At 45.3% G+C, this 14,784-nt stretch overlaps 1 protein-coding gene and 1 pseudogene across 5 annotated transcripts in view; one reads left to right on the top strand and one right to left on the bottom strand.

Moving 5' to 3' along the window:
* POU6F1 (POU class 6 homeobox 1) overlaps positions 1-14,784 on the top strand; it is a 28,979-nt gene that overhangs the window by 2,327 nt on the left and 11,868 nt on the right. For 3 of the 5 annotated variants that reach the window (XM_059082790.2, XM_059082788.2, XM_067009301.1), the window contains exons 2-3: positions 9,967-10,059; positions 11,636-11,831. In XM_059082790.2, the coding sequence (XP_058938773.1) occupies positions 10,012-10,059; positions 11,636-11,831 (244 nt within the window). In that variant the 5' untranslated portion in view covers positions 9,967-10,011. Of the gene's footprint in view, positions 1-7,071; positions 7,193-9,966; positions 10,060-11,635; positions 11,832-14,784 lie in introns of those variants that run through there. The other 2 variants (XM_067009299.1, XM_067009302.1) reach the window with 2 other exon arrangements.
* On the bottom strand, positions 5,697-8,286 carry LOC131767233 (swi5-dependent recombination DNA repair protein 1 homolog pseudogene; annotated as a pseudogene).

The following is a 14,784-nucleotide window of genomic DNA, read 5'->3' as shown; positions in this document are numbered from 1 at the left end:
GATATGATCTGATACCATAATTTATGTTTTCAGCTCATATTCATTAACCTCTGTGTACCAGGAATTATACTAGACTCTGGGATATGATGATAAGTGGATATGCCTTCTTGGTCTTTACAGTCTAGTGGGGGAACATACCTACTTGCTATTTTTCACGTTTCATTTGCCCCTTCCTTTCCCCCTGCCTGGGTGAATCAAGTTTGGGCACAAGGGGATGGGGGCAGAAACTAAATCTAAATGTGTCCTGTTAAACTAGTCTTTACTGTTTGACTATATATGTGTAAGATTACAAATGGTAGGTTGGGAAAGGAGAAATAAAGTTGTTCACTACTTTCCTATCTTTTGCCCTTTCCTTTCCTTCTGGCCCATATGTGTGCCTAGCCGGTCTACCAGTAGCTTGGCAAGTCATTTATCTCTGTCCATGAATTGGGGTGTGGGGAGGGAAGTTAATAAATTAACTCTGGAGCAGAACTGAGAGCTTCCATTTTCCAGTGTGTCCTGATTCTTGGGGGTCAGAGCAGCCCCGGTCAGCCTTCCTCCCATTTCCTGAATGGAGGCTTAGTGTGGTGTCAGGAGGACAGGAATCTGGAGCAGGTGGATGTGGCCTTGAAGTTTGAAGTCTGCCACCGACTCTTCTGTGCCCTTGGGCAAGTCACCTGACCTCTCTCAACCTCCATCTTCCTATAGATAAAAATGAAGATCATAGTAAGAATACCATGTTAAGCATCTTACTTACAGATCTCATATCATCATCATAACAACCCCACAAGTCTTGCCCATTTAATCAGCATTTTAAAGATAAGGAGATTAAACTTCAAAGAGATTAAATCATTTGCCCAGGATGGCACAGCTATTTCATGACCAAGCCGGGATTTGTTTTAGGTTTTTCTCCTAAGCCTATGCCCTTATCTCTCTTTGATCATCAACTTTCTCATCAATAAAAATGGGGATCGTAATAGCTAATTGTTATTTGTGCTTTGTACGATAATTCCAAGATAAACTCTTATTGTTTATCCCTGGAAAAAACAGAGAAGTAATCCTCCCACCTGCAGACAGTGACACAATTGGTCAAGCTTCACTATGTGTTTGCTCTGTGGTCTCATGGGGCCGGTGTCAAAACTGAATAACAATAGTTAACATTTATTTATTTATTTAGAAGATATTGGGGTAGGAGATTATTAATTAATTAATTAATTTTTGCTGTGTTGGGTCTTCGTTTCTGTGCGAGGGCTTTCTCTAGTTGTGGCAAGTGGGGGCCACTCTTCATTGCGGTGCGCGGGCCTCTCACTGTTGCGTCCTCTCTTGTTGCGGAGCACAGGCTCCGGATGCGCAGGCTCAGTAGTTGTGGCTCACGGGCCTAGTTGCTCCGCGGCATGTGGGATCCTCCCAGACCAGGGCTCGAACCCGTGTCCCCTGCATTGGCCGGCAGATTCTCAACCAGTGCGCCACCAGGGAAGCCCAGTTAACATTTATTGAACCCTTATACAATTCACTACAACGCTAGCTATCCCCATTTCAATTATGGTAACTGAGGCATGGAGAGGCTAGGTCCTTGTCCAAGGCCTCACAGCTAAGAAATGGTGAAACTGAGAGGTGAACCTAGGTTCCTAAATGCTATACTAAATTTAAATTAGATCATGTATGTAAATTTTTATAATAGCTACCATCTTCTGAGCACTATGTGCCAGGCATGGATCTAAACTTTTTACATGCATTAATTTATTCAGTCCTCATAATAGCCCTATGAAGTAGGTGTTATTACTCTCATTTTTACAGATGAGGAAACTGAGGCAGAGAGGTTAAGTCATCTGACCCGAGTCCCACAGCTAGTGAATATCAAAGCTGAGATTGTGAACCCAGAAGTCTGTCTCCAAAGAGTGCTCACTGTAATACTATTTGTAAAGGGGCTGGGTTCCAATAAACTATTTTTTAATTGAAACATAGTTGATTTACAATGTTGTGTTAATTTCTGTTGTACAGCAAAGTGACTCAGTTATACACACATATACATTCTGTTTTATATTCTTTCCATTATGGTTTATCCCAGGACCAATAAACTATTGATGATGATTGTTTTTCAGCAGGTGGGAAGGGAAATCTATGTCCTGGGGCCAGAAATGGAGAAGGGCGGGAGGATAGGCAGAAAATCCATCAGACAATGAAAACCTGAAAGAGGTAGCAACCTGCCTGGAGACTGACGATTGAAGAACAAGGCAGATGATGCTTGCAAGCAGGAGGGGAGGTCGTCTCATGTTTCTTTACACAGGTACTGCATCCGCATGGACCATGGTGGTAGTGATAGGAAGTGGGAGGATTCTGGGCGCACTGGAGGGGAGAACCAACACCATTTGAAGGAGTTACTATTAGATGTATAGGTAGATGTAAGAGAGAAGGCAAAGATGATGGCAAGGTTTGGGGCCTGAGCATCTGTGGAAGGATGAAGCTGCCATTTGCTGAGATGGGGAAGGCTACAGGCAGATGGAGCAGGTTTGGGGTAGAAATCAGGAGTTTGGTTTTGAACACGTTGAGTAGGAGATGAGGTGAGCAATCAGTAGGTGGTTGCCTATATGAGTCTGAAGTTCCCAGGTGAGGTCTAAGTTGGAGAGTTAGACTTGGTGATTGTCCGACTGGGTGAGACCATCTTGGGAGCATTGTCTGGATGACCCAGAGCTCAGTCCCAGCTACCAATCTATACTAATCTCCTGCTTCCTGTCCTTGTGGCCTTTTTAGATGGCAGCTCTGCAGGAAGTAAGTAGGTGCACAATTTAAATATAAAAGTGGTGTAGAGCTGGAGATGCTGATGTCAACAAACAGCCTCGCTGGAGAGGATTATGTCAAACATTTGAAAGGTAATTTCCCATAACAAATGTGACTTTCTTTCCCGTGAATACCAGTAAAACTCATTCCGGCTTAACCAGCCATTCTTTCAATACACGCAGAGTACCCTTCACCCCCAAAAGTGATTATAATGAGAAGGTACTTTACACCTTGAAAACCTCAGACACATTAAGTGTAAAGTGATTAAAAGCACAGAAATGAGTCTGAGCTAAAAGTCTGAATCCCGGGGGTGGCTCAGTGGTTAAGAATCCGCCTGCCAATGCAGGGGACACGGGTTCAAGCCCTGATCCGGGAAGATCCCATGTGCCGTGGAGCAAGTAGGCCCGTGCGCCACAACTACTGAGCCTGCGCTCTAGAGCTCACGAGCCCCAACTACTGAAGCCCAAACGCCTAGAGCCCGTGCTCCACACACGAGAAGCCACCGCAATGAGAAGCCTGCGCACCATGCAGCAACAAAGACCCAATGCAGCCAAAAATAAATGAATAAATAAATTTTAAAAGAGGGAAAAAAAAGTCTGAATCCCATACAACAAATTCCATTTTCCTCTACGTGGCACAAAATTCTTCATATACTACCAAATTTCATGTCTGAAACACATGCCACCCTGGAACAAGGGGCAAAGGACCTCACAACACTGCATTAGATATCCCTTCTGTGAATCATCTGCCACCCTCTATTCATCCATCATGACACTTAAACATACTATACTGTAGTTGTCTTTTGTTTCCTTGATGCCCATATTAGATTCTCAGCTTCTTGACAAAGCTAGGGAATGTGTTTTTTCCTCCACTGAATCCCCAACAACCAGCACATAGTAATCACTGAAGTATTTGTTGAATAAACGAAGGACGAAGCATTTCAGGATTTTTCTTAGTAGGATCTCAGGCTGTTCTAAAGGTTCTGATTTGTTTGAGATTTCCCAGTGCTCCTCCTGGGTGTCTTGGAAGATTACCCCAAGTCCAGAGCAGTTCCCAAAGGAGAATGATAAATAGAACCATGTCCTCTAACTCAGTTCCTTCCACTGAAAGTCGTGGATGGCCCTGGACCTCTGGATTTTTGGGTTGCAGACAAATGCCTCAGCACCTGCAGTTTCATTCTCCCTCTGAGGTTTCCTGTGGTTTTTTTTGCGGGTTTTTGGGTTTTTTTTTTTTGTCTAAGCCACGCGGCATGCACGATCTTAATTCCCTGACCATGGATCGAACCCGTGCTCCGTGCCTTGGGAGTGCAGAGTCTTAACCACTGGACCGCCAGGGAAGTCCCTGCCTGCATTTTTAGATGTAAACACAGGAAACTCAGGGACAAGTGAGCCATCTGTTAGCCTTGCCAGGTTTGATTAAGGTGTTTTTCAAACTCAGCTCACTGGAGAAAGAAGGTAAAGGAGGGGACTCTCCTGGTGGTGCAGTGGTTAAGAATCCACCTGCCAATGCAGGGGATGCGGGTTCAAGCCCTGGTCTGGGAAGATCCCACAAGCCGTGGAGCAGCTAAGCCCACTACTGAGCCTGTGTGTCACAACTACTGAAGCCTGAGCGCCTAGAACCCGTGCTCCACAACAAGAGTAGCCCACAATGAAGCTCGCACACTACAAGGAAGAGTAACACCCACTCGCTGCAACTAGAGAAAGCCTGCACACAGCAATGAAGACCCAACGCAGCCATAAATAAATAAATAAATAAATAAATAAATAAAAGAATCTGCCTGCCAATGAAGGGGACACAGGTTCGTGCCCTTGTCTGAGAAGATCCCACATGCCACGGAGCAACTAAGCTGGTGTGCCACAACTACTGAGTCTGCGCTCTAGAGCCCGCAAGCCACAACTAATGAAGCCTGCACACCTAGAGTCCATGCTCCGCAGAAAGAGAGCCACCGCCATGAGAAGCCCACGCACCGCAATGAAGAGTAACCCCTGTTCGCCGCAACTACAGAAAGCGCACGCGCAGCAACGAAGACCCAAAGCGCAGCCAATCAAAAATTAAAAAAAAAAAAAAAAAAAAAGAGGGCAAAGGAGGAAACTCTGGCTGGGCACTGCTTCCTGTCCCAGCTTTAACCATGATCTATGTGTGTACTGGAGTTCTACTGCTGGGGTGATCATAAGAGCCCCTTCTCTTAAGACAGTCGATCATCTCTCTTCACTGCTGTGAGCCTGTGGACACTGCATGGCATCATGAGCTCAAAGGAGGCCATCCAGATGTGCTATTTACCACAGTCATTGGGGTGAAAACCCTAAAACCCCTAGGGTGAGCCAGCAATTGCACTCCTAGGTATATAACCCCAAATTGAAAACAGGTGTTGCAACAAAAACTTGTACACAAAGATTCATAGATGCCCTATTCACAGTAGCCAAAATGTAGAAGCAACCCAAACGTCCATCAGCAGATGAATGGATAAACAAAATATGGCATATCTATACGTTGGAATTTTTTTGATATATGAGTTTATTTACTAGACCATCCAGATGGAAATATGTGATAAATGGATGGAAACAAGGGTCATAAAATGAGAGAGGCAGGCATTTTTAGACCCATTTTGGTTTAGATGTTCACCAGCTTGGACTGTTTTTTAACATTTACAATAAAACTTTTTTATTTAACCACAATAAACAAAACAATGTATTAAAAATACTTCCAGGATTGTCCAAATTATTTTTTAATCATTATTAACATTTTTCATATTTATTTAAATGTTGTTTCCTTTAGCAAATTTATCCAAAATACAGAATTTTCATTTTAGAACTTGGTTTATATTTAGATAATAACAGAGTTCCTAAATTGGCTTTCATCAGGATACCTTTCTCTAAGCTTTAGTGGTTGATACCTTCTCTTTAAAATATATAAGCATCTTTTTTATTATGTTGTCATTCTCAGAGATACTCTGAAGAAAAAATTATGAATGAAACTCTTGCGAATTCTTCTTCATTTCTGTTAGAGTGGAGCAATTTATCATCTTACACATAGTGATCTATCAAATGGGTGAGGCTCAGTTTCTTGTTCTTTTCAGACATAGTTGATTGTAACTCACAGAGCAACATCTGCCTACAACTTCTTCACTTCCTTATTAACAGCTGTAACTGGGACAGGTCATTCTTTGAGTGATACATTTTGACTAGTTTTAGCCTGTGAAGAAGGTCTTCTTTCTCCCGAATCTCCACCGATTTTGCTTTTTCTTCATTTAATACTTGTTTGGGAAGAATTCTCATTCACAAAATCATTTTGGAGACCTCTGCGTGACCCAGTATCCAGTGATTTAGATTCACTTGAATCGATATTCTTAAAAGTATTTTTCAAATGTGTATTTTCTTCTACCTCACTATGTGTTTAAATTTTCTTGAAATTCCAGTTTTCTTCTGCTAAAGATGCTGGCTTCTCTGAAAAGATCTGATTTTTAAAAATTTTATTTATTTATTTTTATACAGCAGGTTCTTATTAGTTATCCATTTTATACATATTAGTGTATACATGTCAATCCCAATCTCCCAGTTCATCCCTCCCCTCCACCCGCCTCCCACTTTCCCCCCTTGGTGTCCATACGTTTGTTCTCTACATCTGTGTCTCCATTTCTGCCCTGCAAACCAGTTCATCTGTACCATTTTTCTAGGTTCCACATATATGCGTTAATATACGATTATTTGTTTTTCTCTTTCTGACTTACTTTACTCTGTATGACAGTCTCTAAGACCATCCACGTCTCTACAAATGACCCAATTTCATTGCTTTTTATGGCTGAGTAATATTCCATTGTATATATGTACCACATCTTCTATATCCATTCATCAGTCGATGGGCATTTAGGTTGCTTCCGTGACCTGGCTATTGTAAATAGTACTGCAATGAACATTGGGGTGCATGTGTCTTTTTTTTTTTTTTTTTTTTGCGGTATGCGGGCCTCTCACTGTTGTGGCCTCTCCCGTTGCGGAGCACAGGCTCCGGACGCGCAGGCCTAGCGGCCATGGCTCACGGGCTTAGTTGCTCCGCGGCATGTGGGATCTTCCCGGACCAGGGCACGAACCCGTGTCTCCTGCATCGACAGGCGGATTCTCAACCACTGCGCCACCAGGGAAGCCCCATGTGTCTTTTTGAATTACGGTTTTCTCTGGGTATACGCCCAGTAGTGGGATTGCTGGGTCATATGGTAATTCTTTTTTTTTTTTTTTTTTTTTTTTTTTGTGGTATGCGGGCCTCTCACTGTTGTGGCCTCTCCCGTTGCGGAGCACAGGCTCCGGACGCGCAGGCTCAGAGGCCATGGCTCACGGGCCCAGCCGCTCCACGGCATGTGGGATCTTCCCGGACCCGGGCACGAACCCGTGTCCCCTGCATCGGCAGGCGGATTCTCAACCACTGCGCCACCAGGGAAGCGCCGGTAATTCTATTTTTAGTTTTTTTTTTTTTTTACAGTGGAACTCTTTTAAAAATTTATTGATTTTATTTTTGGCTGTGTTGGGTCTTTGTTGCTGCGTACAGCAGCAACAACTTTCTCTAGTTGTGGCGAGCAGGGGCTACTCTTCTTTGCGGTGCGTGGACTTCTCATAGCAGTGGCTTCTCTTGTTGCGGAGCACAGGCGCTAGGCACGTGGACTTCGGTAGCTGTGGCGCACGGGCTTAGTTGCTCCAAGGCATGTGAGATCTTCCTGGACCAGGGCTCAAACCTGTGTCCCCTGCGTTGGCAGGCAGATTCTTAACCACTGTGCCACAAGGGAAGCCCTATTTTTAGTTTTTTAAGGAACCTCCATACTGTTCTCCATAGTGGCTGTGTAAATTTACATTCCCACCAACAGTGCAAGAGGGTTCCCTTTTCTCCATACCCTCTCTAGCATTTGTTGTTTGTAGATTTTCTGGTGATGCCCATTCTAACCGGTGTGAGGTGATACCTCATTGTAGTTTTGATTTGCATTTCTCTAATAATTAGTGATGTTGAGCAGCTTTTCATGTGCCTCTTGGTCATCTGTATGTCTTCTTTGGAGAAATGTTTATTTAGGTCTTCTGCCTATTTTTTGATTGGGTTGTTTGTTTTTTTAATATTGAGCTGCATGAGCTGTTTATATATTTTGGAGATTAATCCTTTGTTGATTCATTTGCAAATATTTTCTCCCATTCTGAGGGTTGTCTTTTCGTCTTGTTTATAGTTTCCTTTGCTATGCAAAAGCTTTTAAGTTTCATTAGGTCCCATTTGTTTATTTTTGGTTTTATTTCCATTACTCTAGGAGGCAGGTCAAAATGATTGTTTTTTTTCATTCTTGACTTTAAGACATTTTACCACGCCATTTAATTATGGAAATTAAATGAAGATCTTGTTTTCCTTAATTGGTCTCTAAGTGTTGCACTCACAGATTGTTTTCTTGAACTATTTGTGTGGGGAGGTGATGGATTGGCACAGACCTGTGGAGCTCTGGGGTAAAGTCACAGCTGAGTCTGATGGACTTTCCATCTTGGAAATGAAATCTTGGTTTACCTGTGCTTCCGCCTTTCCCAGAGAGTGTGAGAGCCCATACAATGGAATTTTTTCACAGTTCTTTTCTGTGAAAAGAAATGAAGCACTGATACATGCTGCATCACAGATGAACCTTGAAAACATTCTGCAAAGTAAAAGAAGCCAGACACAAAAAGGCCCCATATTGTATGATTCCATTTATATGAAATATTAGGAATAGGCAAATCCACAGAGACAAAGCAGATTCGTGGTTGCCAGGGGCTGGGGGTTGGCAGGGAAAGGGAGTGACTGCTAATGGGTATGGGATTTCCTTTTGGATGATGAAAATATTCTGGAACTAAATAGTGGTGATCGTTGCACAACATTGTAAATGTACTGAATTCCATTGAGTCATACACTTTAAAATGGTTAAAATGGTAAACTTGATGTTATGTGAATTTTACCTCAATTAATAAAATAACAAAAAAAAAAAAAAAAAAAAAAAGGAAAGCAAACGAAACGGACCCAGGGGTAGAAGAGGAAGAGGAAGAGAAAGGTGAGGAATCCAGAACACTTCTCTGAGCTTAGTATCCTCATCCATAACGTGGTGATACTAATGCTCCCATCCCCCAGCTGGCATGAGTAATAATGTGAATTCGTGTTCCATAAAATGCTTAGCATAGTGGACACTCAGAATAGAGGTTAATTTACTCTTTTCTATATAAGTGTCTAAAACTAGTTGTCCCCTTTATTACCTGTTTCTTGTGACTGTGGTTTGTGGCTCCAGCAAGACCACCTGTTTCTCACCAGGGCTTGTTTCACTCTGTCTCACTGCATGTGGCAGCTGCTGCACCATCTGGGATGTTGTCCTGCCCCCCATGTTAAAGGCCAGTATGGGGCTTCCCTGGTGGCGCGGTGGTTGAGAGTCCGCCTGCCGATGCAGGAGACGCGGGTTCGTGCCCCGGTCCGGGAAGATCCCACGTGCCGCGGAGCGGCTGGGCCCGTGAGCCATGGCCGCTGAGCCTGCGCGTCCGGAGCCTGTGCTCCGCCACGGGAGAGGCCACAACAGTGAGAGGCCCGCGTACCGCAAAAAACAAACAAACAAACAAACAAACAAAAAAAGGCCAGTATGGTTGTTGGACCACTGCCACAGAATCCCGAGTGCTGATTTGGGGACACCTACCTACTAAATCAGACTCTGGGGATGTTTGGTCTGGGGAAATCGGGGTAGGGGGGTCCTGCATTTTTAATGGGTTCCAGGTGATAATCAGACACATTAGTTTGAGACAACTGTTTTAATTTATTCCTATCTTTACCATCTCTTCCAGGAAGTCCACTCAGACCCCTCCCCTGAGAAATGCTCTGATATCCAGTGTGCTCCTTACTTGTGTCTGGTTCTGAGAGTCTGGGTCAAAGACACCTTGGGTTCTGCTGGGTCTGTTCCTTCCCACTGGACTGGGGAACTCCCAGGGAAAGATGCCTGGCCGCCTCTTTCCTCTCGTCACCCTCGCTCCTCCTGAGTGTAGGTTCTCCTAGGATGCTGTAGGAAGTGAGACACTTTAAGTTTAAAATCCTTAGAATACTATTTCCTTTACCTCTGCACATACCCGGGAGACCTTAGCTTCTTTCTCATCCTTCCATTCTACTTCTGACTTTTTGAGATGGCATGGAAATTTTATTACTATGTCGCATCAGCCTTTGCTTTTCCCATCTCATCTCACCCTGCAGGATGTGTAGGTGTGGGCCAGCACCCCCCTACCCTGACAAGTGACCATGGATCCTGGAGCTGGGCCAGACTCATCTCTGACTGTCAATGAGCAGGTATCTTCTGGAGCAGGAAGAGGTGGGGGAGTGAGGGTAATGGACCAAGGGGTGTGGGCAAGGAGGAAAACTCCATAGAGCCCCTCGTTGTCTGTTTCTTACCAGAAACACCCGTCCAGATCGTCACCTTACCTATCCAGATATAGTTGCCAGCTAGGATTTCTCAGGGGCTGGGTTTGGGGACTTAAGCTGTGACTTTAAAAAGTGAAATTAAAATGTGAAAATATGTATAAGTTAACATGGGGAAAGATTTGGATATCAGTGAATTAATTTTTTTTCTTGCTTATATATCATTTCCTAATTTTTCTTGCAATGACCTTTTATTACTTATGTAATTTTTTTTTTTTCTTTTGAGAGCGTGGCTTATGGAATCTTAGTTCCCTAACCAGGGATCGAACCCAGGCCGGTGGCAGTGAGACGCCAGGGAATTTCCGACTTATGTAATTTTTAAAAGGAGAAAAAAGATTAACTAACATCTCTTAAAATGTGATGGGAGTAAAGTCCTTCATAGGTCAAGTTTGAGTCAGAAAGGGAACTGCCTGGGGGGTATTGCAACCAAACTCCCCTGATGGGTCACAGTGTTGCTTTTTTTTCCAGCAGTCTCTGGCTGGATCCAGTTTTCAGGCCTAAGGAGCCTGTTGTGGGAGTGCCTTCAGGCCTAGGCGGAGCACAGGGAAGGCCTGACACAGAGCTTTTTAATGTACTGCGTGTCCCTGACTCTTGCATGGCCCAGTTGGAAGCATGTCAGTGCTGGACATAAAGCGCTGAGTGCTGGCTCTTCGAGCAGGAAAGGGGACCCAGTGTTCCGAGGAGGCCCAGGGGCTGCCTGCATTGCTGGGCATGGGGGCTCCCCTCCAGGTCAGAGCACGCCCACAGCAGAAGGCACACTGGAGCTGCAGGCCCACAGGGTACAAAGCTCCAGTCCAGGAGTGCCAGCGGGAGGCCACGTCTTCAGGATTCCTGACCCTCGCTGCAGGAAGTTGGTTTGGAGGGAAACCTTGGCCCATACCCCAGAGTTTTGGAAATAAAGGAACCATAAAAAGTTACTTAAAAAGTAACTTAAGCTTAAAAAGTTACTCAGTATCGTGGAGCATTCATTTTCTACTCCTGTAATAACTCGAGGGACATGAAGAGGTATTTGCTTCTTGTCCCAGCTTAAGCTGTGGATACGGTGTTAGGGGCCATCGTAATCACAACTCCAATATCCTAGCAGCCAAGAAGATGACCTTGCAAGGCTGTGGGAGAGGCCATTTACCACTCCCTGAACTGAGTCCAAGAGAGGAAGCAAATAGAAATGTCCCCAAGTGGTCTGGCTCTGTGGGACTTTTCCTAGCTTGTGTCAGGCCCTTCTCCCTGTCACCAGGGCCTACTTTCTCCTAGTACCTCCTTCCCTGGAATCAGGGAGCTGCAGTCTGCTCCAGGCTCTGGAATTCTCACAGAGCACACGGTCCTTGAGACAGGAAGTCTGCACACTGACATGCTCTCTCCTCTCTCCCTCAGCCATACCTAGAGCTCCGCGGTTCCCCAGGGCTGATCTGCCCCTCCCCCCAGCAGTGTCCCCGTCCTCTGTCTGCAGGTCATCGTGATGTCAGGCCATGAGACCATCCGAGTTCTGGAGGTTGGAGTGGATGCCCAGATCCCTGCTGAGGAGGAGGGCAAAGCACTGGAAGGTGTGGCCGCCGAGGGCCCCCAGAGCGGAGGCCCCACCAAAGCCGGTGAAGCTGCTGGTGAAACTGGGCCAGACAACCCAGACTCCTCCACAGAGGCAACTGGTATGAGGCTACCTGCTCCCGTGTGGCATTGCTCCGCCTGAGTCCCCTCCTATGTTCCCCCTGGAGAGCCAGCATGAAGCCTGAAGCCGGAGGGGGCTAGGTGGCTTTAGGGTCTCACTGTCCTCTTCTCTACTGGACAGCCTCTGGTCACACAGTCTGTACTGTTGGTCAGCTCCTAGGCCACTCCTCATCCCTGGAACTTTAGTTCTGGTTTCAGTCACTCAGAGACCTAAACTGGGATGGGTCAGGGTGAGGGGATTGAATTAGCCTCAGAGAGGGCTCCAGGTCTAAACCAGACCCTTAATTAAGCTCAAGGCGGAGAGGACTAAGCCTTCAGGATCCTGCCAGCCCTTCCAAATCAGTACCTTTTGAGGTGGAGCTGGGTGGTGCCAGGAGTTGGGGATGGGAGGCCATCGTACCCACCTTGGACTAAGGATGTGTGTGTTAGGGAGGGTCTCGTAGAATCCCAGCTCCTCTCTCCCAGCTGGCCTGGCATGAGTCTAGCCTGGTGGGCTTATCTGTGCTCTTATTCTCCAAAGATGACTTCGGGCATGAGTTTTGATTCTCCTGCATGTGGAATGTATATGGCTGATTGACTCACACCGTCTCCCCTAATGACCCTGCAGTACAGCTGTGAGACAGCCTGGGCTGTTCTAGAAGCTGGGGCTGGTCCTAGGCACTGCTCTCTGGGCACAGGGCACCCTTTCATTGACTTTCCTCATTAGCACCTTATTAATGCCTTTTGCAGGAAGCCTGGGGCCCCCCTTGCCAATTCCCCCAGAAAGCCATGATTCATCTCCCCTCGCTTTGTGCTGAACTTCACCCCTTCCCTAGATTGGAGATGTGGTTGGGGGAGAGGGTGTGGGCCAAGAGGAGGAGACAAGAAGAGAGCAAAGAGAACAGGCAACTCTTTAACAAAACCCCTGCCAGATCTCACCTCCCTCGCTCTACTCGCAAATCAGTGTGCAGATCCATTTGGGACCCTAGTAACCCGGGTTGTCTTTTCTCCTTTTGAGTAAAGGAATGACAAGAAACGTGACCATTTTCCCCTAGCCTGGAAATGTTCTGCTTCCTTGTTGAGGCCAGGATGAGCCATCACCTGCTCCCATGGGCCAGTGCCCTGGTGAGCAGGCAGGAAAGACCAGGATTCTCCATCTTGGCCACCCTTTCCATTTCTTTCCAGGTTTACCCACAGTGTGTTAACTTCCTTTTTTACCCTTTCATCCATGTTCCGTATCTCATTTCTTCTGACGCCTTAATTGTGCTCCTTATCCAAAACCTGCTCTCAGGAATTGATCGGAGATCAATTATTTACACCTTAGCATGAGAGTTCATGGTGGTGTGCATCTTCTTCCAGAAGTTTGTATACTTAAGCTGTCCACTAAAGTCTTCTTTATAAAGGAATTTCAGTCGTTGTCAAGCAGGGAGGGGGGGTATGTTGATGGTACCTCCTAAGGAGCTGCCAGCTTAAACGGTGGCTTTGATGGAACGTTTCTGTGTATGCAATATTGAGAAGTGTTTCCTCTTAAAACAAAATAAAACTAAGTAAGAGGAAACTTTTTCAGGATGAGAAAAGAATCTAGTGATTTGTGTCACTCTAAATTATTACCCAGACCTTGTCACACATACACATTTTTATAGGTGTGGCCCCTGAGGGCAGCCTAAGTAGCATGACACTTACCACCATATTTTTATTTATTTATTTATTTATTTAATTTTATTATTATTTTTTTACGTGGGCCTCTCACTGTCGTGGCCTCTCCCGTTGCGGAGCACAGGCTCCGGACATGCAGGCTCAGCGGCCATGGCTCACGGGCCCAGGCGCTCCGCGGCATGTGGGATTTTCCCGGACCGGGGCACGAACCGGCGTCCCCTGCATTGGCAGGCGGACTCTCAACCACGGCGCCACCAGGGAAGCCCACCACCGTATTATTTCATATTCCATGTCCTTTATTGACAGATTCACTCATCTGATTCTGGTTTTGGCTATTATCAAACTGTCTGATTTTTCATTGTCATAAACAGTGCTGCTTTGTTTTTGTTTGTTTGTTTGTTTTGGTGTGTTTTGGTTTTTTTTATGGTACGCGGGCCTCTCACTGCTGTGGCCTCTCCCGTTGCGGAGCACAGGCCCAAGACGCACAGGCTTAGCGTCCATGGCTCACGGGCCCAGCCGCTCTGCGGCATGTGGGATCTTCCCGGACCGGGACACGAACTCGTGTCCCCTGAAACGGCAGGTGGACTCTCAACCACTGCGCCACCAGGGAAGCCCAACAGTGCTGCTTTGAATAGCCCTTTAATTTTATTTTTCTTTGAGGTGTAGTCCACCCAAATTCCTTTTGAAGAGAAGCCAATTGTTTACATAGAAGGAAGTCATCACACGGAAAAATACAAAATCTTGCTATCAATGAGAGAAAAAGTAATTGGCTATGAGGTACCACCTATGCCTATTAAGCCAGAAAAATAAATAAACAGTGATAAAACCTAAATTGGGTGGTGCTGTGGGGAAACAGGTACATTTTTGATGGTGCTGTAAGTTGGTTCAGTCTTCCTGAAAAGCAGTCTAGCAGGAAGCTACAAAAGCCCTAAATGTAGGTAAACCCTAGGGCCCATGGTCCTACTCTGGAAATACAGCATATCCTAATGAAATGACTATACAGATGGTAAGCTTTCATCACTCGTGTTTATCACATTCCCATTTCCTCACTTTCCTTTTTAGGTTTCATTACACTTTGTCAAGCAAAATATTTTTTAAATTTCCAGAGGTTCAGATTATCCTTCTCTGATTTTTTTTTCAATAGTTAGAAATGTATCTCCCCTTCACAGTGGAGATAAATCTGCCATTTTGTTTTCTTTAGTATTTTATAAGGCTTTTGTGGTCATTGCTTGTCTCTTTCATTCTTTAAGCAATCTGGATTTTTAAATTATATACTGTAAACAGTCTAGTCCTTACTTA

Source organism: Kogia breviceps, chromosome 12 (assembly GCF_026419965.1).
Source record: "Kogia breviceps isolate mKogBre1 chromosome 12, mKogBre1 haplotype 1, whole genome shotgun sequence".
In the NCBI taxonomy this organism is placed as follows: domain Eukaryota; kingdom Metazoa; phylum Chordata; class Mammalia; order Artiodactyla; family Physeteridae; genus Kogia; species Kogia breviceps.
The sequence above is the reverse complement of the archived record's forward strand: the minus strand, read 5'-3'. Positions and strand labels throughout refer to the sequence as shown.